This window comes from Diadema antillarum, unplaced genomic scaffold, assembly GCF_040938485.1.
Source record: "Diadema antillarum isolate AM-2024a unplaced genomic scaffold, OU_Dant_1.0 seq00001584_RagTag, whole genome shotgun sequence".
NCBI lineage: Eukaryota > Metazoa > Echinodermata > Echinoidea > Diadematoida > Diadematidae > Diadema > Diadema antillarum.
Window position 1 is genome coordinate 145,869 of NW_027272302.1, and position 22,422 is coordinate 168,290.

General features: G+C 39.8%; 1 protein-coding gene across 1 annotated transcript in view; it reads right to left on the reverse strand.

Moving 5' to 3' along the window:
• Positions 1-22,422, reverse strand: part of LOC139710898 (palmitoyltransferase ZDHHC21-like) — a 48,512-nt gene that overhangs the window by 7,903 nt on the left and 18,187 nt on the right. The window contains exons 5-6 of the mRNA XM_071622820.1: positions 21,028-21,144; positions 12,466-12,518 (exon numbers count right to left, since the gene is read on the reverse strand). Of these exons, the coding sequence (XP_071478921.1) occupies positions 12,466-12,518; positions 21,028-21,144 (170 nt within the window). The remainder of the gene's footprint in view (positions 1-12,465; positions 12,519-21,027; positions 21,145-22,422) is intronic.

Genomic DNA, 22,422 nt, shown 5'->3' on the forward strand with positions numbered 1-22,422 from the left:
TAAAGATGCGAAAGTTTAGCGGTCTGTCACGGGCAGAGCACAGTCATATGACGTGTGTTACGCGTTGGTATAACGGGAAATAGCGTGTGTTTAGCGGCTTATTGCTGACAAATGGATTTTTCCGTGTACACACACGTGGCTGGACGTGGTTAGCCATGCTTAGGTAGTGCTACAGCAGTGGAACAGCCGCCAATGGCCATACCCCGTACAAAGCGCGGCCAAACCAAAATTGACCAAAAAATTACCACTTATACGACCACGTCCACCAGATTTTCATAACTTTTTGTACGTGATTTGGAAGTGGAGTGCTGTGTGACTGGGGCTTTAGCTTTCAAAAGCATCATAAGGCTGATCACAGTCAAGGTTTGAAAGAGAAAGCCACTGGAAAATTAGCTTATGTGAAAACAGGCGACTCCTGTAAAAACGAAGTCCTTGGGATGAGCTGTTTTCTTTGGTTATATTAAAGTTTCGTTATAGCTGATCAAACAAAGTGTATAAAGATATACAGATGATAACTTTGGGGCCTGAATTTTTACTTCATTATAATGAAATATTATTATAACCTTGTTTGTTATTTACAGGAGTACAACTGTAGAAGCAGAAAATTATAGGAACAGGATACCGAGAGTTTGAGCAATTTCTGATGAAAACTGAGAAAATTAAGATTTTTTATCATTGCGATCAACCAAACACAAATTGGCAATTCAGCGATTTCACACACACGGTCACCCTCATGTGCTCTGTACTTTCAAATAGGTAATCTCGATTCTTCCATCAAGTAAATGTCCAATCGTGCACGCACCCTTAATACACAAACAACGTAAATATTTTTCTACACAGCCCCTACATAGAAAAAATATATTCCATCATCAATAACTAGAAAAGGAGAAAGTTTATGAAATTTCATACACACTGCACATGGAAGGTGGGCTCAGATGACACATCATTGAGTGGCAAATTTGTACGTCACTGATCACAACTAAGAAAAAATCTTTAAACTTTCAGCATTTTGATCAGAGTTTGCTCAAACTTTCAATGTTCTGTTCCTCTCATTTTCTGCTTCTAATCACATAAATCAAATTTTCAGGATGGACTTCCCCTTCCCCTTAACCCGTTGAAGACTAGTCCTGAGTATTCTTGGGCTGGGGTGAATGGGAAATGCATGTTATAGGAAAATCAGTCCATCTTAAACAGCTTAACCCATTGAGGACGGGCTGATTTTGCTATAACACGCATTTCCCATAGACACTTGCCTGAGTATACTCGGGACTCGTCCTCAATGGGTTAAAGGAGCATGTTAACCTACAGTTGTCTCATCAGTGGTAGCTACCATTGATGGTCAGGTCACCATGTGAACACAGCTATAGATTATATATTTATGCTGAAATTAAGTTCAGCTTTCCTCCTACATATGAGGAAGAGAAGAAAGAACTACTTAAAATATATGAGGAGAGAAAGAAAAGGTCTGTTTCTTCAGACTAAATTACGCTCTTACACCAACCTACTGCCTCTTATTGGGTAGTCGTTTACCACATTACAAACAAATCACTGCACAATGAATGAATACAAATATATGATTTCTTATTTCACTTTTAAAATGAGGTAAAAGCAGTGGTGGTTATTTATTTATTACCAGAAACTGCTTTGAACCAAATGACACACATACATGCACTTCTAACAAAGGGTCTGAATTTGGAGTCTATACCATGCCTTGCATCATCTTGGCCTCCTGTCATGGACAATTACATACATGTAGACATCAGTGAAATGTCCCCTCCCATCCCACTGTACCCCCTCCCTCCTACCCCGCCCCTCCATCCATGCTTCTCAACTAGCGGCCAAGGGGAATTCCTCACATGATTGACTGTTTATCATTTACTGCTCAGTTATCTTGACAGCAAAGTTCAAGTGCTCTATGAACTTTTATCCCCTTCCTCGATCCACATCTCCACCCCCCTTATTTCAGTCTTCCCATAATCCATAGCATCTGTGAGAGAGAGGCCTGCCTTTCATCGTAGTTTTGGTCGAGATGGGGATTCAGGTTTCAATCTTTTTTGTGAGATAATGAAAAACCTCTTATGAAATATGAAAGAGCATGTAATTCAAAGAGGGAATCAAAGATCGTTTGATGAAAATTGGTTTTGAAATGGCCGAGATATCCAAAACAAAGGGATCCTATAATCAAAGATGGGACCCATCTTTCCTTAGGATCACTTTGTTTTACTTTGTTTTTGGATATCACAGCCATTTCAAAACTAATTTTCATCAAATAAACTTTGAATTCCTCTTAGAATTGTATGCTCTGTATGATTAATTCATAAGTGGTTTCTTAATAATATCTCAGTGGCCAAAAAGTTAAAAGCTCAATCCTCATCTTAACCAATACTATACCATCCCTTTAACTCATTGAGGATGAGTCCAGAGTATACTCGGACAGGTGTCTATGGGAAATGCGTGTTGTAGCAAAATCAGTCCGTCCTCAACGGGTTAAAGACCTGGCATCTGGGGATACCTTGGAGTGGGAGGCTGACCCAGCTCAGCTATAATCAAGAATTGTGTACAGCTCTCATTGGGTGCGTTCAAGCGGTCTCCTAAAGCGAACTGTACCGTACCGTACCCACGCCAGAGGAGCGCTCGAACGCTCTTAAAGTGTACCGTACCGTACTGTACCGAGCCAAAAGTGGACCACTTCCCGTTGTGCTCCGAAAGCGTACCAAAAGCGTACCAAAAGTTCGCTGTAAAGCATGCGTGTATCATGCGCATACGTCACAATGCAAAAACATCATTCTTTTTGATCGGGACAGCTGTAAGTAGTTCAAGCGCCAGGTGGATGACATTCTTGTTACAAAAATGTGTGACCTTTTCTAAAAATAACTCGTGAGGTACGCTTTCTCGACAGAGTGCTCAAACGCTTCAAATCTGGCACAGTTAGGTACGGTACGCTTTGATTCAGTTCGCTTTGGTTCGCTTTAGAGCGCTCGAACGCACCCAAAGATCTCTCTGTATTAAAGTACACACACAGCCAGAGAATCTCAACTGCAGTTGACCATTACCAATGATCGTACACTTTGATGCACACATATATTACTGTGAAAGTAAAAATTTTTACACATTTCGCGCAACCAGAAACTAGCGCGAAAATAAAAGCATGCGAATATTTTGCTTGCCATACATGTATGTTGCAGTAGTTGACGTCATGATTCCATAGAATTAAAAACATGCGAAACTCTTCTTGACTGGCCGATTGCGAAAAATTAGTTGCGGGAAAATATCCACTTTTACTGTAACAGTAGCTGATGCACGGCTGACGGGGGCTATTTTTTATTATTATTAGAATGGTTTATTTGGTTTAAAAAATTGCAAAATCGTAGCGTGAAGGCTAAAATACATTGCCATTACATATAAATACTTCCAAATTTAAATAGAACACACTGAACCGTCGTACATAACATCCACATCATTTGTGGTCTTTAAATGTACCTGGTAGGCAGCGAATGAATATGAATTCAGCCGAACCACCCATATGTTTCCCCCACACTACTGGCTCTTTAACACTGGGGCCTCTTTTTGCAATTTTGGTCATTATCGAATTGAAAGTAAAAAAGCAAAAACAAAAATCACTCAAAACCAACAACACGACACCCGTACCCTGCAGCTCCAATCAGCACAGGATGACATTCTGTTTCCTGATATTTTAGCTTGCTCATCTTCAGCCTGACGCAACTTTTTGTCATACATTTTGGCCATGACTTCCCCATGCATGATCCCACTCTCAAATTGTTGGAGCAATGCAAATATTACCTGCACGCCTACAAAGCCACTGTATTTATGTATACACCCTATACACCAATCGGTACCCGGAGAATCTTTGTTGTTCTGATTATGACAAACATTCAGGGAACCGTTTCATGAAAGTTGTCAGCCCTGACAAGTCAGTCTCTAACAGTCACCATCATAACAGTCAGTGTCCAGAGCTTCTGAGCCCATCAAAATCACAGATTTTACTGAAATTGTTGGAAGAGATTGACAACTTTCATGAAACGGTGCCTGGGTAACTCAATAAGCAATATCTAAGTCTTCTTGCTTACTTTTTTTTCCCCCCAAGCACTGCACCTGTAAAGCCTATTGTCTTTTGAAATATACTTGTCAAGTGAAAGCACAATTTTGAATATTACACATGTACTTCTCCTGCTTTTTTTTCTGACAGTTTTCAGTGCACCCACATAAGCTTCTCTGTTGTCATTTTCTTTTTTCTGTCAGGGACTGTTTCTGACCCTGACCCTAGATGCTAAACATACCACTTTTCTGTCCTCTGCCTAATTTCTGTGGTTGCGTTGTTTGTTTGCGAAAGCAGGTAATCAAAATCTTTCCAGTTGGCTGCGCTACTCCACCACACGGCTATTTTCGAAACAAAGACACGAAGAGAAAAGACAGGAAATATGTGATTTCCTCGATGTAGCATCATGAATTAGGGCTGAAATGCATGTGCAGCCCTGTATGTAAAAGTCATTATGAAATATAGTACACGTATGTCAAAGACACATGTTTTTTTTTCTTCCAATTAAAACCGGTTTTAACAGAACCTCTTAAACCATAGTTACCGCGACAACATCCGAGCAAGCTCTTTTTACCCTACCTGTTTAAAATGGTCCCCGCAAAACGTTGCTTGGTGGTTGGCGCGGTAAACTTTGCCATATTTCACTCTAGCTACATTGTAGAAAGGGTGATTACCCCGTCCAGTCCAGAATTGTCCTTTAAAGCTAAAGCAGCTATAATAGCTTTCTTTTTTTTTTCATAATTGAGCCTTCACCCCCACTTGTGATACACAAAAATAAGTTGTAAGTGTGATGAGCAAAGATATATCTCAGGCATATAGCATGCCACATGTGGTGCATGCAAAGTGGCATCTATTTACAATGTTCAGAATGTTCTAATGTGTAATGTCAATTGCAGCCAAACAGCTACACCTGTACATGAATTACATTCCACTTCTTTGTGTGGCATACAGAAACGTTAAAGGCGAATGTAGGACCCCTCCTAAAAATCCAGCCTGCTGCTAGCCAGCAAAGAATCCATATGGCATATAATCATTCACCCAACATTTTTTACCCATCTGCACCCCCCAAACATCACAAAGTTTCCAAATTTAGACACCGAAAGCAATGATCAGCGGGCAAAGCTACAAAATCAATGTCTTGGCCTCGCATTGCTAACACCAAGGCATGCAAATCACGTGCAAACCATCATCATTGCCATGACAACCAGTAATGCTCTCCCTGGATGCGTGCTCGGGGCTCTGTTTCTAATTTAGAGGTACATGTACGCTTGCAAAGTGTCACTAACTTTGCAATCACAAACTTATGATCAACGCATGAGTACCTTGTGATCAATTAGATTGTGGGGCGAAGACATCACTAGCCTTGCTACGAGGTGATTCGGATCTGAATTTGGATGACTGATAATCAGCCGCATTGATTGATAGGATGCCTAACAAGTGGGTGATGTTGATGATGATTGTACTTCAGGGGATCGGATATGAGCTGAATGGCTATCGTCAATCGCTGGGGGTACTATGATTATTTTTGTTGTTGTTGTGACTGTTGAGGATGGCATTCCATACCCTATTACAGGACATGCCCAGCTCTGAAAATTATATGTATATCTGTATAGCATATCTATTCAAACATACATGCAGAATACTGTACACGCTGTTATTTTCGCGTACAGATATTTTCGCGAATGAGGAGGTCATAGACATTTTCGCGAGATGCTGTTTTCGCGAATTGACGCCGATGCTTACGTTAATGCTCTATTAACACAGCGAATAGAATTATTTTTGCCTGTTGTTAAATTTGCGATCTAACTGTGATTCACGTGATTCACGAAATTCACGGAAATTAAACCCTCGCGAAAATAGCAGCTTATACAGTATATGTATTTATGTATATACGTATAATACACATACAGAAAAGAAACTAGGGTGCTATTATTAATCATGAACTGATCTACAGAACTCGACATGAAGATGGATATTTCAAGCAAGTAATTTTCCGGGGGGGGGGGGGGGGGGGGGATGGTAGCTAAGATTACAAAAATTGTTTCTGTGTGAATATCATTGCCACCATAGAAGGTTGCGCTTATACAGTCAGATATGGAAATACATACATGTATGCGACAAAACAGAAAAAAAAATCCTCACCAACCTTGGGAATATATGATATAAGCCATGAAAAAAAAAAAAAATCTTCAATGCCTTCTTGCGGTTGAAATCAAATGTTTGGGGTCCCTTCCCCACATAAAGGTTATGCATTAAGTTGAAAGTATGCACACACGATAAAATTGATGTCTACTCCAAGATAAATTGGTAAACCACTGATTAAAAGCATTGCATTACACTTGCAGCAGTAAACAACGACTTACTTTGGGCATCCACGAAAGTCTCAAAGTAGCTTAACATTTATGTGCAAAATGAGAAAATACATCACAACAAAATATCAACCAAACTCCCACATTCCAAACTTTCCATGGTGACCAGAACTCATCAACAAAATTTGAAGGCACTTCTTTTTTTTAAACAAAATCCTTGCGATACCCTTCTAGCAAACATCACGGCCACTTGAAGTCTATTTCAAGAGAAACACATCCATTTAGAGTGAGAAAACACCAGAAAGGATGAATTCAAAAGAATACGATGTATGTATAAATGACAAATAAGAGCACCAAAGGAACCACTGATAATTTCTCCTTTGGAGCCATTTTTTTACTCTTTTACAACACTTTACTTCATGATTTTTTTTTTTTTTTTGTCCAGTTTTGTAATCATCAAGAAATCATCTTGTAGATATATGAAAAGATACCGGAGTGCCTTTTCAAAGGGAATAAAAACCCAACCCTTACTGATTAGGAAGTGCCTAGCTTGGATGCTAGTATTTCACTGAACATATTCATACTACATACTCATATTACATGGAGTGAGTACTTTGAGATATCCCATGGAAAAAACAAAGATAGCTTAGAAGAAGTATGAACACATGGTATGGGATAGAATCCCACCCTTAAACAGCCAGCATGACAGAGAATCTGGCTTTAGCTCAAATCTGAAACTTCTACTTGATATCAAGTCTATGTTATTTTAAACATTCATGTTATCCCCCATTTTTTTTTACAAAGTTTTCCCATGAAAGAAAAAGAGATAGATAAGTAGACGAATGGATACCTTTTTCACACGGGAAGAACTCCACCCTTAATCACTTACTTCGAAATCCCCTATTACCTTTCCAAATGCTCTGCTTTCCTTAAACACCAAGCCCAAAATCCTAAACAGGAATCCAACCCTCTCTTGGCACCAGCACTCGGTATAACCCGCTTTCCGCCAGCAAGATTCATTTTTCTCCCCCTTTTTGATCTCTCTACCATATTCCTCTCTCAGGGGAATAGGGGCGGGGGGTGGGGAGGAGACCCATGTATGTATGTATGTATGTATGTCTGTATGTATAGATGGATGGATGGATGGATGCATGTATGTTTGTTTGTTTCTTTGTTTGTATGTACAGTCAAACCTGTCCACAGCGGCCACCGAAGGAAGATCCCAAAAAGTGGCTGCTAAAGACAGGATCTTTCACCCATTGAGGATGGACTGATTTTGCTACAACACACATTTCCCATAGACATCTAGGGGGTGTTTCATAAGCTGTTCTTAAAGTTACGAACGACTTAAGAATGACTGAAACACGTTCTGATGTGCTACATGTATACTTATGAAAATTTCAATGACTCAGCACAAGAACTGATCACCAGTCGTTCCTAAGTCATTCATAACTTTCAGAATAGCTTTTATGAAACACCCCCCTGCCCAAGTATTCTCGGGACTTGTCTTCAATGGGTTAACATGGCTTTTCTCGGGGGGGGGGGGGGGGGGGGATTTTTTTCATTGGCTGTGTACAGCAGGTGGCAGCTATGGACAGGTGGTCGCCAAGGCAGGTTTGACTGTCCCATTCTTTTTTAAATATGTATGTATGTATGTGTTTAAGTACATGTATCCATGTATATATGTATGTGTGTACGTATGGTAGGATGTGTACCAGTAATGTACAATGTATGTATTAAAGGGTGTGTACAGTTCTGGTCGAGGTGAGGATTTAGCTTTTAACGTTTTGTGAGATATTCAGAAACCACTCTATGAGATGTCAAAGAGCATGCAATTCTAAGGGGTATCAAAAGTTTAAATCGGTTTTGAAATGGCTGAGATATCCAAAAACAAGGTGAAACAAAGAGATCCTAATAAAAGGCGTGGCCTGTCGCCTTTTATTATTATCACTTTTTTGGATAAGTCAGCCATTTGAAAACCAATTTTCATCAAATAAATGTTGAATCCTTCTTAAAATCACATGCGCTTTCATATTTCATAAGAGGTTTCTCATTATCTCACTTAGGAATGTTCAAAACATGAATCCCCACCTCAACCAGTACTGTACAGTCCCTTTTAGGTAATAAAGCAGATAGGTGTATGTATACTGCTGCCCTTTTTATCATTACTAGGTAGAAGTTTGGGAACTACTTTTTCATTTTATATTCACCATTTACGATGTACTTCATCTGTAACTTCCACTACTTTCTACTTAAATGCTTCCCTGACTTTTGCTTCATCCTTACTTTCACTTCAAGATTGCTGTGGGGACAGACACAAGAGAACATACAGGCAATCACACAGCAAAAAAAAAAAAAAAAAAAAAAAAAAAAAAAAAAAAAAAATTGGGTCAGAAACAATGCATCATGATGCTAAGAAATTTACAAACAATTCTATTGACTAGGTGTCCCATATCTCACAGTCATATTCACACAGTTACCGTATCAGCAATGACAGGCACATTAGCTCCTATTCTACGAGTTACTGTAAAACATGATATATTCGTGGCACGAAATTTTCGCGAATTGGAGCCGATGGCCTTTTTCGTGGCAAGAAATTTCAATGCATATAGTGTAGATAAGAAATTTCGCGTGCATTTTGATTTCGCGAATCTTGGCGCTCGTGAAATTAAAATGCATGCGAACATTTCTCGTTTTACAGTATGTCCACAAGATGCTCAATGCTTATGACTGATGATGGGACTCATAGCTTAACCCATGGAAGACTAGTCCCGAGTATACTTCAGCAAGTCTATTGGTAATGTGTGTTATAGCAAAATCAGCCCGTCCTCAACGGGTTATATAATGGCTAACAACCAGCTAAAATCCACAGCAAAATTCAGAAGTGTGGTGTGCCAGGTGTAGTGACCCCAGTTACAAGTGCAAAGAGTGTTCGTGCAAAATCGCTGTAGTAATTGTGCGCAAATGATTTCAGGTGCTCATTGCCGAAGAAATTTAGTGCTCGCGGGAGTCAAGCTTACTTACAAGCATGGTGAGTTGCATTCACATGGTCCTGCTAACTACAACACTGCATAGAGGGTGCACCTATCATTCTATTGAGCTACGTGCATGGTATGCATCTTAACCACAAGATTTCTTGCGATTAGGGGAGCAGCACCAACCATTAAAGTTTGCTAGCTGTAGTTACAAAGGAGGTATCACACATCTCCTTGGAGACCCTTAGGGTACCTTTATTATCAAAGGTTGCTAACTGCAAGTTACATTTGACTCATTGAGGACTAGTCTTGAGTACACTCGAACAGGAATCTATGAGAAATGCACGTTATGGCAAAATCTGCTCATTCTCAAAAGGTTAAGTTAGGGCAACTTGGCGTGAACCATGGGTAGATATGAAAGATACTAGAGTAATGGTCTCAACCAAATTTCTATCATTTTTTTTCCCATTTCCAGATTCTCCTCACTCTCATGTCACATATTCAAAGCATGATTAGCTAGTCAAGACGTAGCAGACATTACAAAAGATTGGAAAGAAGATGGCTCATTTGGAGTGGGAATGACAAAGAACCGAGGAATGGCTCTTTTTCTCTTTTCTCAAAGAAAATCACATTTAACCAGACCACACTTTGATTGTGAAAACGTTCATACTGTAGACAACCCCCTGACAGGCATTGTCAGATGTCATTGATCTGCAACCTCCGCAAAAATCCTGAAATTCCAGCTTTGGCTAAATTCAGCATTTATACTCTTTTTGAATATCCCCGAGTTCAACACTCTGTAGGTTAAAACAGATGCACAGACACACTTACGCACGAGCTGGTAATAGAACTTTTAATCTCTCTCTATCTCTATTTCTCCCTCTCCTTCCCTCAACTCTGCAGTGTCCTAATTCATATTCTCCACAGATTAGGCAAAGGACCCAGCTTTGCCCGTTTGGAAACTAACGATCTTTTCCTTTGAGCTTCGGAGGAAAGAAAGAGGGAAAGAAAGGGAAAAGAAAAAAGGACACAGGAGAAAGGTACTTTCCTTTTTTAACAACTGGAAAAGCAAACAAACATGCAGAGCGGAGCCTCTCCCCTGTTCCCCACAGCTGATTTTCATTAAAAATCCAGTGATTCACTTCTCCGATAAAAGAGAATTCCAATGCTCCGCTTTCAAGCTCTGAATTGGGTCAAATCTGACAGAAAACTGGGGCAGAAAAAGAGGTTTTGGTTTTTGTGTTGATTTCTAAACAAAGATAACACATTTTCCCCTCCTCTACTTTTTTATTAGTTTGTATGAAACTCATTTATTATAGTTGCTTATGTGGTAAGCATGCCAGGTCACCTTTTATACTTCATACTTCATATGCCTGTAATTGTCTTGGTATGAGATCTTTAGAATTTAAAGTGAAAAAGAAAACACATGATATTCTTTTTAAAGCGGAAGAGAAAAGTAGGGTGCTCTGATTTCAAATGATAAGAAAGATGTAGGAGATACATTATCGGGGTTTCTAGGGCAAGAAAGACAGAAAAATGTTTAAGAACATCAGAAATCTTGGTTCTTACCTGTGCATGCAAAGATTAAACCAGGAAGGGAATTTAGATCATTTCTTTTTTTTATTCTTTGATTCTTTTCTATCTACCATTGATCCTGGTTTGATTGACTGATCTGGTTCATGCACGGGGAGAAGTCCCTGTCAAAACCAACATGGCCAGTTTGGAAATGTGTTAGGAAATTGGTCTCATTCAAAGTCTCCTTTACCTGAACATCGACAGTCTTGCCAACACACAGACATGCCAATTTTATGAGAATTTTGATAACATTGATGACAAAAATGACAAAGATTATAATGATGATGATGATGATGATGATGATGATGATAAACAAGATGATGGAGATTATGATATTGATGTGATGATGATGATGATGAAGATGAAGATGACATTGATGAAAATGAAATGACGATAATGACAATGATGATGAACATAAAGATGAAGCTGTTTATGTTCAAAATGGTGATGAAGATGATGATGAAGATGATGTTGAAGATGGCAAAGATAAAGATGATGATTGAGATTTTCATCAAATAAACTTTGAATTCCTCCAAGCATTGTATGCTTTTTCACATTTCATAAGTGGTTTCCCATTATCTCACAGAGAGTTGGAAACCTTAAAGGCATAAAATCGTGGCGAGTGGTTTGTGTGGCACGGAGACGAACGCAACACGCTGCCTCCCCCATTCTGTATCAAATGTAGTGACCCCGAATGAGAATAGCGCTGGCTCAATGGGTCAGCGAACAACACTCTAGACTACAAGAGTTCTGTGCTACAAATCTCCTGACCCAAAATGGCTGTCCGACCGAGCCACGAGAGCTTCCGAATGGACGCACACTCTCAGTGCGCATGCGCATGAAGAGAGGCCAAAAGAGCCACGCGTCTTCTGGCCTCTCTCCTCCAATCACCACAGCTCGCGGTCACAGTGTTTGTGTATGATGCATACACACACACGCACATACACACACTTGTCTCAGTGGCAGCATTGTCCAAAACATTTATGGATATAGCAGCGAGTCTGGCATTGCACAATTGCATGCACAAACTTCGGTCGTTCGGAGTTTACGTACCAGTAGGGATGACGATCGTCTGACTTTAAGCTTTATCTCAACCAAAACCAGGAAATGTGTTCTTCCTATACATTAGTACACCCCCCCCACCCCCACACACACACACACATTATACAGACACACACATACAGAAACACAAATGAAGTGTCAGCATACTTTATGGGTAGCAGTTGTCGGAGAGACAACTTCAGAAAGATCACTCCTGGTTTTCGTAGTTTTTGTAATTTTGTTTTTAAATCATGACTAAGCCCATATGCGAGGTAAACTTGGTTCCATGACATTTGATCCTGCTGCAATTAATCCCATGAAATATCTGCATGCTAAGCCAAACATAAATCATACCCACTAACATAACCCTAACCCTAATCCTAACCCTCTAATCAAATTATAAAACCTAAAACTCTATCACAACGTCACCCTAACCCTAAGCCCTTGGAGAAAATAAGACCGGAGCAACTGTTGCAGGAGCAAAATGTCATGTCACCGAAAAACTTACTGTTCATGGAGTGGTCTGTTTCCGTATATCAGTGATTCCACGGTGGTTTTATCCTGCACAGAATAAAAACAAAAGAAAAGAAAAAAATGATGAATAGATATAGCACAACAGAGAGCGCAGACAAAAATATGACATTGTTTGTAGAAAAGGACAAAAAATGAAAGCACACCAGTGCACCGAGGGATTGCATCATGCCTTCTTAAAGTCATGTGCCTGAAAAATGGTTACCAGCTTTAAAGGGACGGTACAGTACTGGTTGAGGTGGGGATTCATGTTTTGAACATTCCTAAGTGAGATAATGAGAAACCTCTTATGAAATATGAAAGAGCATGTAATTTTACGAAGGATTCAACGTTCATATGATAAAAATTGGTTTTCAAATGGCTGAGAAATCCAAAAAAGTGATAATAATAAAAGGCGACAGGCCATGCCTTTTATTAGGATCTCTTTGTTTCACCTTGTTTTTGGATATCTCAGCCATTTCAAAACCGATTTTCTTCAAAAAACTTTTGATACCCCTTAGAATTGCATGCTCGTTGACATCTCATAGAGTGGTTTCTGAATATCTCGCAAAACATTAAAAGCTAAATCCTCACCTCAACCAGAACTGTACACACCCTTTAAGGTGTTTCCCTTGCGAATTGCCCATGAAATTACTGGCTTAACATCCTCAGTGGAGGTCACGTAGGTCCTGTTCTGTAGCTGCGCCTTTAAAAAGTGTACTTTTATCGGTTGCATGAATGAGTCAAATCACCAAAATGTTTTCAAAAAAAATATAAAGGTCTCCCCAGATGATGGCATTTAAGCTTTCATTTTTCAGATAATGTGATTGCTTATCTCTCAAACCTCAAATTTTCATGCATCAACACCAATCATCTATGTGTGTGTCTGCAGGAGTGACTACAACATAAAAATCTGACAGAGCGACAACATGAAAATCTGCGCATCTGTCAACACATGCCCACCTTTCTTTTTTTCTTTAAAGATCTTGCATCGTCTGGAGATAATAAACTACACAGCAGTTGTGGTAGGTCCAAAGATACAGATCCAGATTAAAGCCACTGTATCAGATCATAGACCAAAACCAGAACCAAAACCATCACAAGAGTGACTGTCAGTCCCACCACATGACATTTGCCGTAGGGTACTTCATGTGTCCATGTTCATTTCTAACGAGGCGTTGCAAAATGAATGTGACATGATTTTGCAAAGCTCAAGCACTCCCTCGGACTGTTGGCACATGCATGGTGACACAACCAAAATGTTTCGCCAAGGCAAGTTAAGAATGTCACTTGTCCGTTACCAGCAACAGCAAAACACAAAATGCAACTACTTTAAAGCACCAAAGCATCAGTATTGAAGAATACACAACAATAACAAGGAACAACCCCTCAACCTTGTTCCCTATCTTCCACCATAAAAGACAAAAAAAAAAAACCCCCAAAAACCAAAAATGCAGAAAACAAGGGTAGACTTTACATAGCTTCTCAGGTAATCAAAGTACATTTCAACACTTATGAAAACATCACAGATGTCTTAGAGGTATGCTCTTACTGTATTTGTTGTTGTTGTTGTTCCCAGTATTACTCTAAAAGATACAAAATGCAGCATTAAACTTTACAAATTTGTTTTCAAATGCACAGACTCAAAAGCGGGAGATTTCCTGCTTTGAGTTCATTTTTGTAAAAATCTCCTACCCTCCCACTTGAGTTTACATTTCTCCCGCTCAAGGCTCAATAAGACATATTTTCTCCTGCTTCAAATGTAGCTTCCTCCTATCCAGCGTTAGCTTTTTATGTGTGTTGAAAAAAATAGACTAAGACAGCACCAGAGAGCGTCTACAACCGTAGAGCTTCCAGAGCCCTTAACCCTAAAAGGGCTGGGGGGGGGGGGGGGGGGCAGGATCCACCCCCCCTCGACAATTCTGTGATGCGAGAAGGCCTCGTCATGAGGCTTCTCAACTTTCTTTCTTCAAGTCTCGCCCAACTTTTGAGACCAAATTTGCAATGTCCGCACGTACTTTTTTGAAGCCACGCCCATTTTTGTAACAGCATGTCACCCCAAAACGGGCACAATTTTGTGATTTTGTGTACATTTCATATGGAAAACAGTGCTCTGTCATGAAAGTCATAAAAACCTGATTATTTTTACAATTAATCACTTTCATTGATTAATTTCATATTAATTATGGTAGAAAAGTGGTCAGTGACAATATCCAATAAAAAAACACCAAAAGTCAAAAAACAAATGAAAAAAAAAGTTCAAAAACAAAATAATACATAAGAAATTCCGAAAACAATAGATTTCAATACTGTACGAGCAGAAATTTTTGCGTTCAGATAGTTTCGCGAATTGCTACTTGGAGGACATTTTCGTGTGTTGTTAAATTCACGGTTGCGAGGGTCTAACTGAACTTAAACTTAGTTATGAGTGCGTTGTTATTTTCGCGTGTTGTTATTTTCGCAGTTCAAAGGCGATTCGCGAAATTCGCGAAAATAAAACCACCGCGAAAATTTCAGCTGGTATAGTACATAAGAATTGAAATGACTTTTTGGAAGTTTTTATGATGTACAATTATTGAACATGCTAAAACAGCTACAAACCAAAAAGTAGACTCCCAATGTTTTTAATTATGCTAAAATATGATCTTGGACTTAATTTGCGTAATTAATCAATTAAAATTAGAAATTGATTGTTTCAAAATATCTTATGACACAATCTTGTAGATTATGACGTGGGTGTCACGCATGCCAAATTTCGTCGCGATCGCACCACTGATGGCCGAGATATCGGGGTGGGGGTGGCCCTGAAGCAGGCCCCGAAACCGGCCACAAGGAACATCCTGTTTTGCTCTCCTGACGGACGCTATGCGCACATAATATTTTGTGCATTTTCATGCAATCAGAGTCTCCAATGTGCGAGGGGCTCCTGGTAGGAGAATCTCCAGTACATGAGATGCTTGGGGTTGGAGCCTCTGGAAATGTATATTCTTCTCATTTCAATACAGTGCACTCCCATTATAACGAACACTGTTATAACAAAATTTTGGTTACAACGAAGTAAAAATTTAGGCTGCAATATTATCTGCTCTCTGGTTACCCACGCCGATGAAAATCGGCAGGGGGTTATGTAAAGGGTTCCGTATGTTTGTTTGTTTGTTTGTTTGTTTGTTTGTTTGTTTTTTTTGTTTGTTTGTTTGTTTGTTTGTATGTTTGTTTGTTTGTTTGTTTGTTTGTTTGTTTGTGTACAAGATAACAAGAGAACGGGTAAACGGATTTGCACGAAATGTTCAGGGAATGTTTGGATAATGACAGGAAAGAATCGATTAGATTTTGGTGATAATCGGTTGACCCTTGCAAATTCTGTGTGACCTTGAAGTTTTGACCCCATGGTATAGTGACCATTCCGAAAATTTCCCGTTTCTCACTTTGCGATTTTCCGCTACCATACGAACACATAAACTCCCCAACGATCCGACTTCGCTGCTCAAATGTTCGTAAGAATTCCGAAATTTACGTTTAGGCCTATTTGAGGGACTATGTCCTTCTAGATTTATGAAAGTTCGTTCTCCGTCATCACAAACTGGCCCGTATTTTGATGATTTTTCAAATTAACATTGATTGTTTTTTTCGTTAGAGGAGCATTTTGCTCGGTCGCAGTCACACTGCACGATATGCGTGCTCAATGTCAATGCGTGTGCAAGGCCGCTGAAAATGCATCGCGCTCTACACTGTTGGTGCAAAATTGCACCGGGGACGTTGCGGCGCTCGTTGGTAGCCGAATACTGGTGCAGTAGACATTTGCATTCAACCCTTGCATTGAATAATTCCCGTAGACACTAATCATAGGGGTAATTGCCTAGGGGGTACGTAAATTTTGTTTTTCTTTTTTGCTTTTGTGGATACCATCAAAGATCGTACACTCATACGACCTTTGATATTTGATGATTTTTCAAATTAACATTGATTGTTTTTTTCGTTGGAGGAGCATTTTGCTCGGTCGCAGTCACACTGCACGATATGCGTGCTCAATGTCAATGCGTGTGCAAGGCCGCTGAAAATGCATCGCGCTCTACACTGTTGGTGCAAAATTGCACCGGGGACGTTGCGGCGCTCGTTGGTGGCCGAATACTGGTGCAGTAGACATTTGCATTCAACCCTTGCATTGAATAATTCCCGTAGACACTATTTCATAGGGGTAATTGCCTAGGGGGTACGTAAATTTTGTTTTTCTTTTTTGCTTTTGTGGATACCATCAAAGATCGTACACTCATACGACCTTTGATATTTGATGATTTTTCAAATTAACATTGATTGTTTTTTTCGTTAGAGGAGCATTTTGCTCGGTCGCAGTCACACTGCACGATATGCGTGCTCAATGTCAATGCGTGTGCAAGGCCGCTGAAAATGCATCGCGCTCTACACTGTTGGTGCAAAATTGCACCGGGGACGTTGCGGCGCTCGTTGGTGGCCGAATACTGGTGCAGTAGACATTTGCATTCAACCCTTGCATTGAATAACTCCCGTAGACACTAATCATAGGGGTAATTGCCTAGGGGGTACGTAAATTTTGTTTTTCTTTTTTGCTTTTGTGGATACCATCAAAGATCGTACACTCATACGACCTTTGATATTTGATGATTTTTCAAATTAACATTGATTGTTTTTTTCGTTAGAGGAGCATTTTGCTCGGTCGCAGTCACACTGCACGATATGCGTGCTCAATGTCAATGCGTGTGCAAGGCCGCTGAAAATGCATCGCGCTCTACACTGTTGGTGCAAAATTGCACCGGGGACGTTGCGGCGCTCGTTGGTGGCCGAATACTGGTGCAGTAGACATTTGCATTCAACCCTTGCATTGAATAATTCCCGTAGACACTAATCATAGGGGTAATTGCCTAGGGGGTACGTAAATTTTGTTTTTCTTTTTTGCTTTTGTGGATACCATCAAAGATCGTACACTCATACGACCTTTGATATCATCACACTCTCGGCTTGCTATAATCAAAATATCCCGTAAGAAAACGGCGTATTTCTCGATTTTTAGCGCTTTTTCCGCGACCCGTCGTGTAGACAATACTCTTAAAACTGGACTTAATTCGCGCGCGCTTGGAAAAGTTCCGATTCTGCACTTTTGACGGTGGAATTTGGGATTTTCGATGGATTTTTGGAGGAGACTTAAGGACTTTCCTGTACGTGAATGAGTGTTAATACCGTATGTGTAATGATGTGATTTGCGTGTGATGTGACTGTAGAACCAAAGATCGTACACTTCAGTGTACGATCTTTGGTAGAACTCACTGGCTGGTGATAAAGCACACTGGCAATTAAGTGGCCGAATTCTGGTAGATGACCGAATGCACATTATGTTTACCCCGACTTTGTACTTAGGCGTGGGTCTGCCGCCTTTGACGGCCCCTCTCTAGTTTTTATTGTTTTCTTGTTCGGTTATAAAGAAATTTCGATATAACAAAAGAAAACTGCCGGCCCCGAGGGCTTTGTTATAACGGGAGTCCACTGTTTCTGCATTGCCCTCCATGGAAAACTCATGTTTGTTCTTGTGAAGAAGGAAAGAAGGACTTACTGATGAATTGGTTTTCATGCCATATTTGCCATCAGAACACATGCTGGTCCAAGCTTAACCCTCTATACCATGTCACATAATTCAAGAGTTAACTTTGAGGTAATGATGACAGAATCTGACAGAGGTGTGAGTTGGACAAATGAAATATTTGATGATGTTACAGTCTTATGAAATACGACATCGGGATACTGTAAAACTGGTAATTCTTTCAGCGTTGAAATTTTCGCGCATCAAGAAACTAGCACGAAAATAAAAATATGCAAATATTTGCTATGTTCCAGCAGTTCATGTCTTGATTCCCCGGAATTAGAAACATGCAAAACTCATCTGTTCCAGCTGAGCATGAAAAATTACTTACACGAAAATATCCACTTCTACAGTAACAGTGAGCAGTGGGATTACATAATCCACACTCGAATAATGTGTGTAGCACCTACAGTAGTTTCAGGATGTCTGAGCTGAACTGTGGAGCAAGCCAACTATCCAACTGTCACTGACCAGCAAATAAAGCACAGTGAGGGTTAAAAAGAAATAATTAAAGGCTAGACGGGCACCCAAGGGCTACCCATTATTTGTTCTAATCTCATTTTGGTGACTTTTTCTTCTTTTTTTCATTCTGAAATGCCCTGAAGTAATCATGGCAGCGATTCTACGATTGTCCTACGTAACTTGTACACGCTGGATCGGGCACTGGGCATTCCACACGGACAGACTGACCTTCGACAGTGCAAAGGTAGGCATTACCTGAGGACGACCTAAATGAAATATCTGGACTCAATTACCAGTGACCCAGCCCAGCCACTTATCATACCTTCAGGACTTCTTGGCAGCTTGTCATCTCCTATTTTACTCTTGGCTTGGGCACAAGTGCAAAGCTCACAAACCCGCAGAAGCCACACCACAAGTGGCTAAAACAATGCATCCCCAGAGAAATGGCTTCAGCTCGTCTGACCGCACCCAAAATAAATATGATTTAATTTCAGAGAACCAATCATTTCGAAATGCTGTGAAGAGGGGAGAGACAGACAGAGATAGAAATATAGAAAGATGGGAACAACATCAACAACAAAAATGGAGCTAGACATTGAGACAGAAAAAAATCCCTTTATTTAATTCATTTTCTTCTGATTATGTGAGCTATCAAAAACCAAAATTTAGAAAGCTAACGTCAAAGTCATGTCTTCGTGCCAATGTACTTTGCTACTGTTTACTTGGCGATGCATCATTTCTGATAAAACCTTTAATATCAAAGAACAGATGAAACAATATCATGCAGTCTCTACTGGTAAATATGTATGGTTATCACCTGTAAAAGAAAAAACAATCCCATAAATGTTCCAATTTGTTTTGTTATTCATTCCTGGATACATGCATTCTTCAGTATCATCTATGGAATCAAAGGTAGAGGTATCTATGATGTATTTTTCCTTCCCCCTCAAATTTCCATCAATATTTAACCAATGACAGTACTGTGTTCTGGGAACCAGGTGTCCAAATCAGAGTTTAAAACAAATCATAGGATCATAACAGCTCTTAATGATATTTTTCACTGTAATAACTGAATTTTGGCATTGCACTCATGTGTCATATTTCCCACGCTTCAGTGGCCTGCTTCCAACTATTACCCTACGTAAAGATAAAAGAATCCATCTAGAGCCCCCTTTACAGAGTTAATGCAGTTGTTGCCCATTTAACATCCCAGCATTTCTATGGAGAGTATTTCTTTGATATCAGCCTCTTTTTGCAGAGCAAAAGGCAATGAAGCCCACTGACAGTAAAAACCATGAAAATGTGTGTCCAAAATGTCAGCTAAGTCTCTCGGGTAAGTCGATACCGAAAAGGCAATGCAGAGCTGCATGCCTCATCACAGAGTCATACACACACACACACACACACACACACACACACTTTCCTGGGCCCCATGTCATTAAAAAAAGTTGCTATAATAGCAACTCTAGCTGGAATGGCAATTTGATGCAGTGACAACAAGATTCTTGATGAATTTGTTGCTACGAGAAGTTGCTATTCAGGCAACAGTTGCTATGCTAATATTTGTGTTTAATGAAATGGGAACCTGGTCTACTAGGTGACAGGCCATCCTCTCAAGTTTAGCCAAATTCTTTGATTAATTGCATGCAGCTGCCAAGAATGATATGTACGTGCTGAATGTCAAAATCTACTGAGCAGAGATAGAACACCAACTATCCAACATAGAAGAGAAGATTAAGCACTGACACTGATCTTCAAGGAATTTTTGTAACAAATCTTGTCGTAAAAAGCTGAATGCAAACTTGTCATCATGTTACTGTGATAGAGGAGCAGTCATTAATCTTAATCAATATTTAGCAAAAAAGAAAAAGATCTGATATTTGTATGATAAAAATCTGTTCAAAGATTTAAATCTGAACCACCTGTCCAAATATCAAAGTACAATATCAAGAAGCTTTAGAAAGTTGAAGCTACCAAGCAAGTGACCATGCTGTTTTTAATATTGCATTGAATGCCTACTCTCCTTTTAATACACTCAAGTGCATCTTCACTTCTAGTAAAATCATTAACAGGAAAATCAGAGAGCCAGCGTTTGGTGAATCTATCGATCTAACTCCAGCATGGGTTCCACAACATTTGCTACTGTGACAATACTGCCCCTGTGAAATATTTGAATGCTATTAAAGCCAAACATAAAAACCTACCCCCAAACATAACCCTAACCCTAATCCTAATCCTCACATCAAACTAAACCTAAAAACCCTAGCACAACCCTAACCCTAACCCTACATCCTTAGAGAAAATAAGACCGGAGCAATTGTTGCAGGAGCAAATGCCATGTCACCTGAGCATGATTTCTAGAGTACATGTTACTGTCTAATATCCCCACCTTAATGCCCATCACAAATGTGAGACCTGGCATATGAGGTAGAGGGATTATGATGTTCTAGGAGGATCACTGCCAACAGTGGGACAGAGATAAGTACATACCATGCTGATGTTGAAAACCTGGGTGATGAACTGTGAGATGCAGAAGAACCCAAGCAACATTCCCGAGCCGAAGCACCCGTACATGAGGTAGCGCTGGTGCCGCCATATGAATGAATCCTGTGTGTGAGACATCACATAATAGAATAGCAACACTTGGCGTGGCATTGATGAGAGTTGTAACAATGGTGGTATAGTGGAATATGCTTCATGAGGTCTTTGGTTCAAATTGTGCTTAGTGTGTCCATCCTTGGAGGAGATAATAATATTAATAATAATAATAATAATAATAAAAAGTAGAAATTACGTGGTGCGTAATATATGTCCCCGCCGGAAGTAGCATTTTGTAGCAAAATGTACAATATAGGTCAAAAATCAAGGTCAAAGGTCAAAGAAATCAAAGGTCGAAATTCTGTGTACAAGTTTTGAAGCCCTCACCTAGTGCCATCACATAAAGCAAACGGAATCGAAATCGGGTTAGAAATGGCGAAGGAGTAGCATTTTGTAGCCAATGTACAATATAGGTCAAAAATCAAGGTCAAAGGTCAAAGAAGTCAAAGGTCAAAATTCTGTGTACAAGTTTTGAAGCCCTCACCTAGTGCCATCACATAAAGCAAACGGAATCGAAATCGGGTTAGAAATGGCGAAGGAGAAGCATTTTGTTGCCAATGTACAATATAGGTCAAAAATCAAGGTCAAAGGTCAAAATTCTGTGTACAAGTTTTGAAGCCCTCACCTACAACATTGTAGTGCCATCACATAAAGCAAATGGAATCGAAATCGGGTTAGAAATGGCGAAGGAGAAGCATTTTGTTGCCAATGTACAATATAGGTCAAAAATCAAGGTCAAAGGTCAAAGAAGTCAAAGGTCAAAATTCTGTGTACAAGTTTTGAAGCCCTCACCTAGTGCCATCACATAAAGCAAACGGAATCGAAATCGGGTTAGAAATGGTGAAGGAGTAGCATTTTGTAGCAAAATGTACAATATAGGTCAAAAATCAAGGTCAAAGGTCAAAGAAGTCAAAGGTCAAAATTCTGTGTAGAAGTTTTTAAGCCCTCACCTAGTGCCATCACATAAAGCAAACGGAATCGAAATCGGGTTAGAAATGGCGAAGGAGTAGCATTTTGTAGCAAAATGTACAATATACAATGTAGGTCAAAGGTCAAGGTCAAAGGTCACAACTGAAATTCTGTGTACAAGTTTCAAAGCTCCCATGTAGTGCTATCATATAAAGCAAACAGAATCAAAATTGGCTCATAAATGAAAGAAGTAGCAAATTGAAGATTTTGATCACACACGGACGCACACACGGACAGACACACGGACGACCCCACGGTGATATACTTGTGTGTCTACCCCTTTGTTCTCCCTTTTGTTAAAATAGACACACAAGCAAA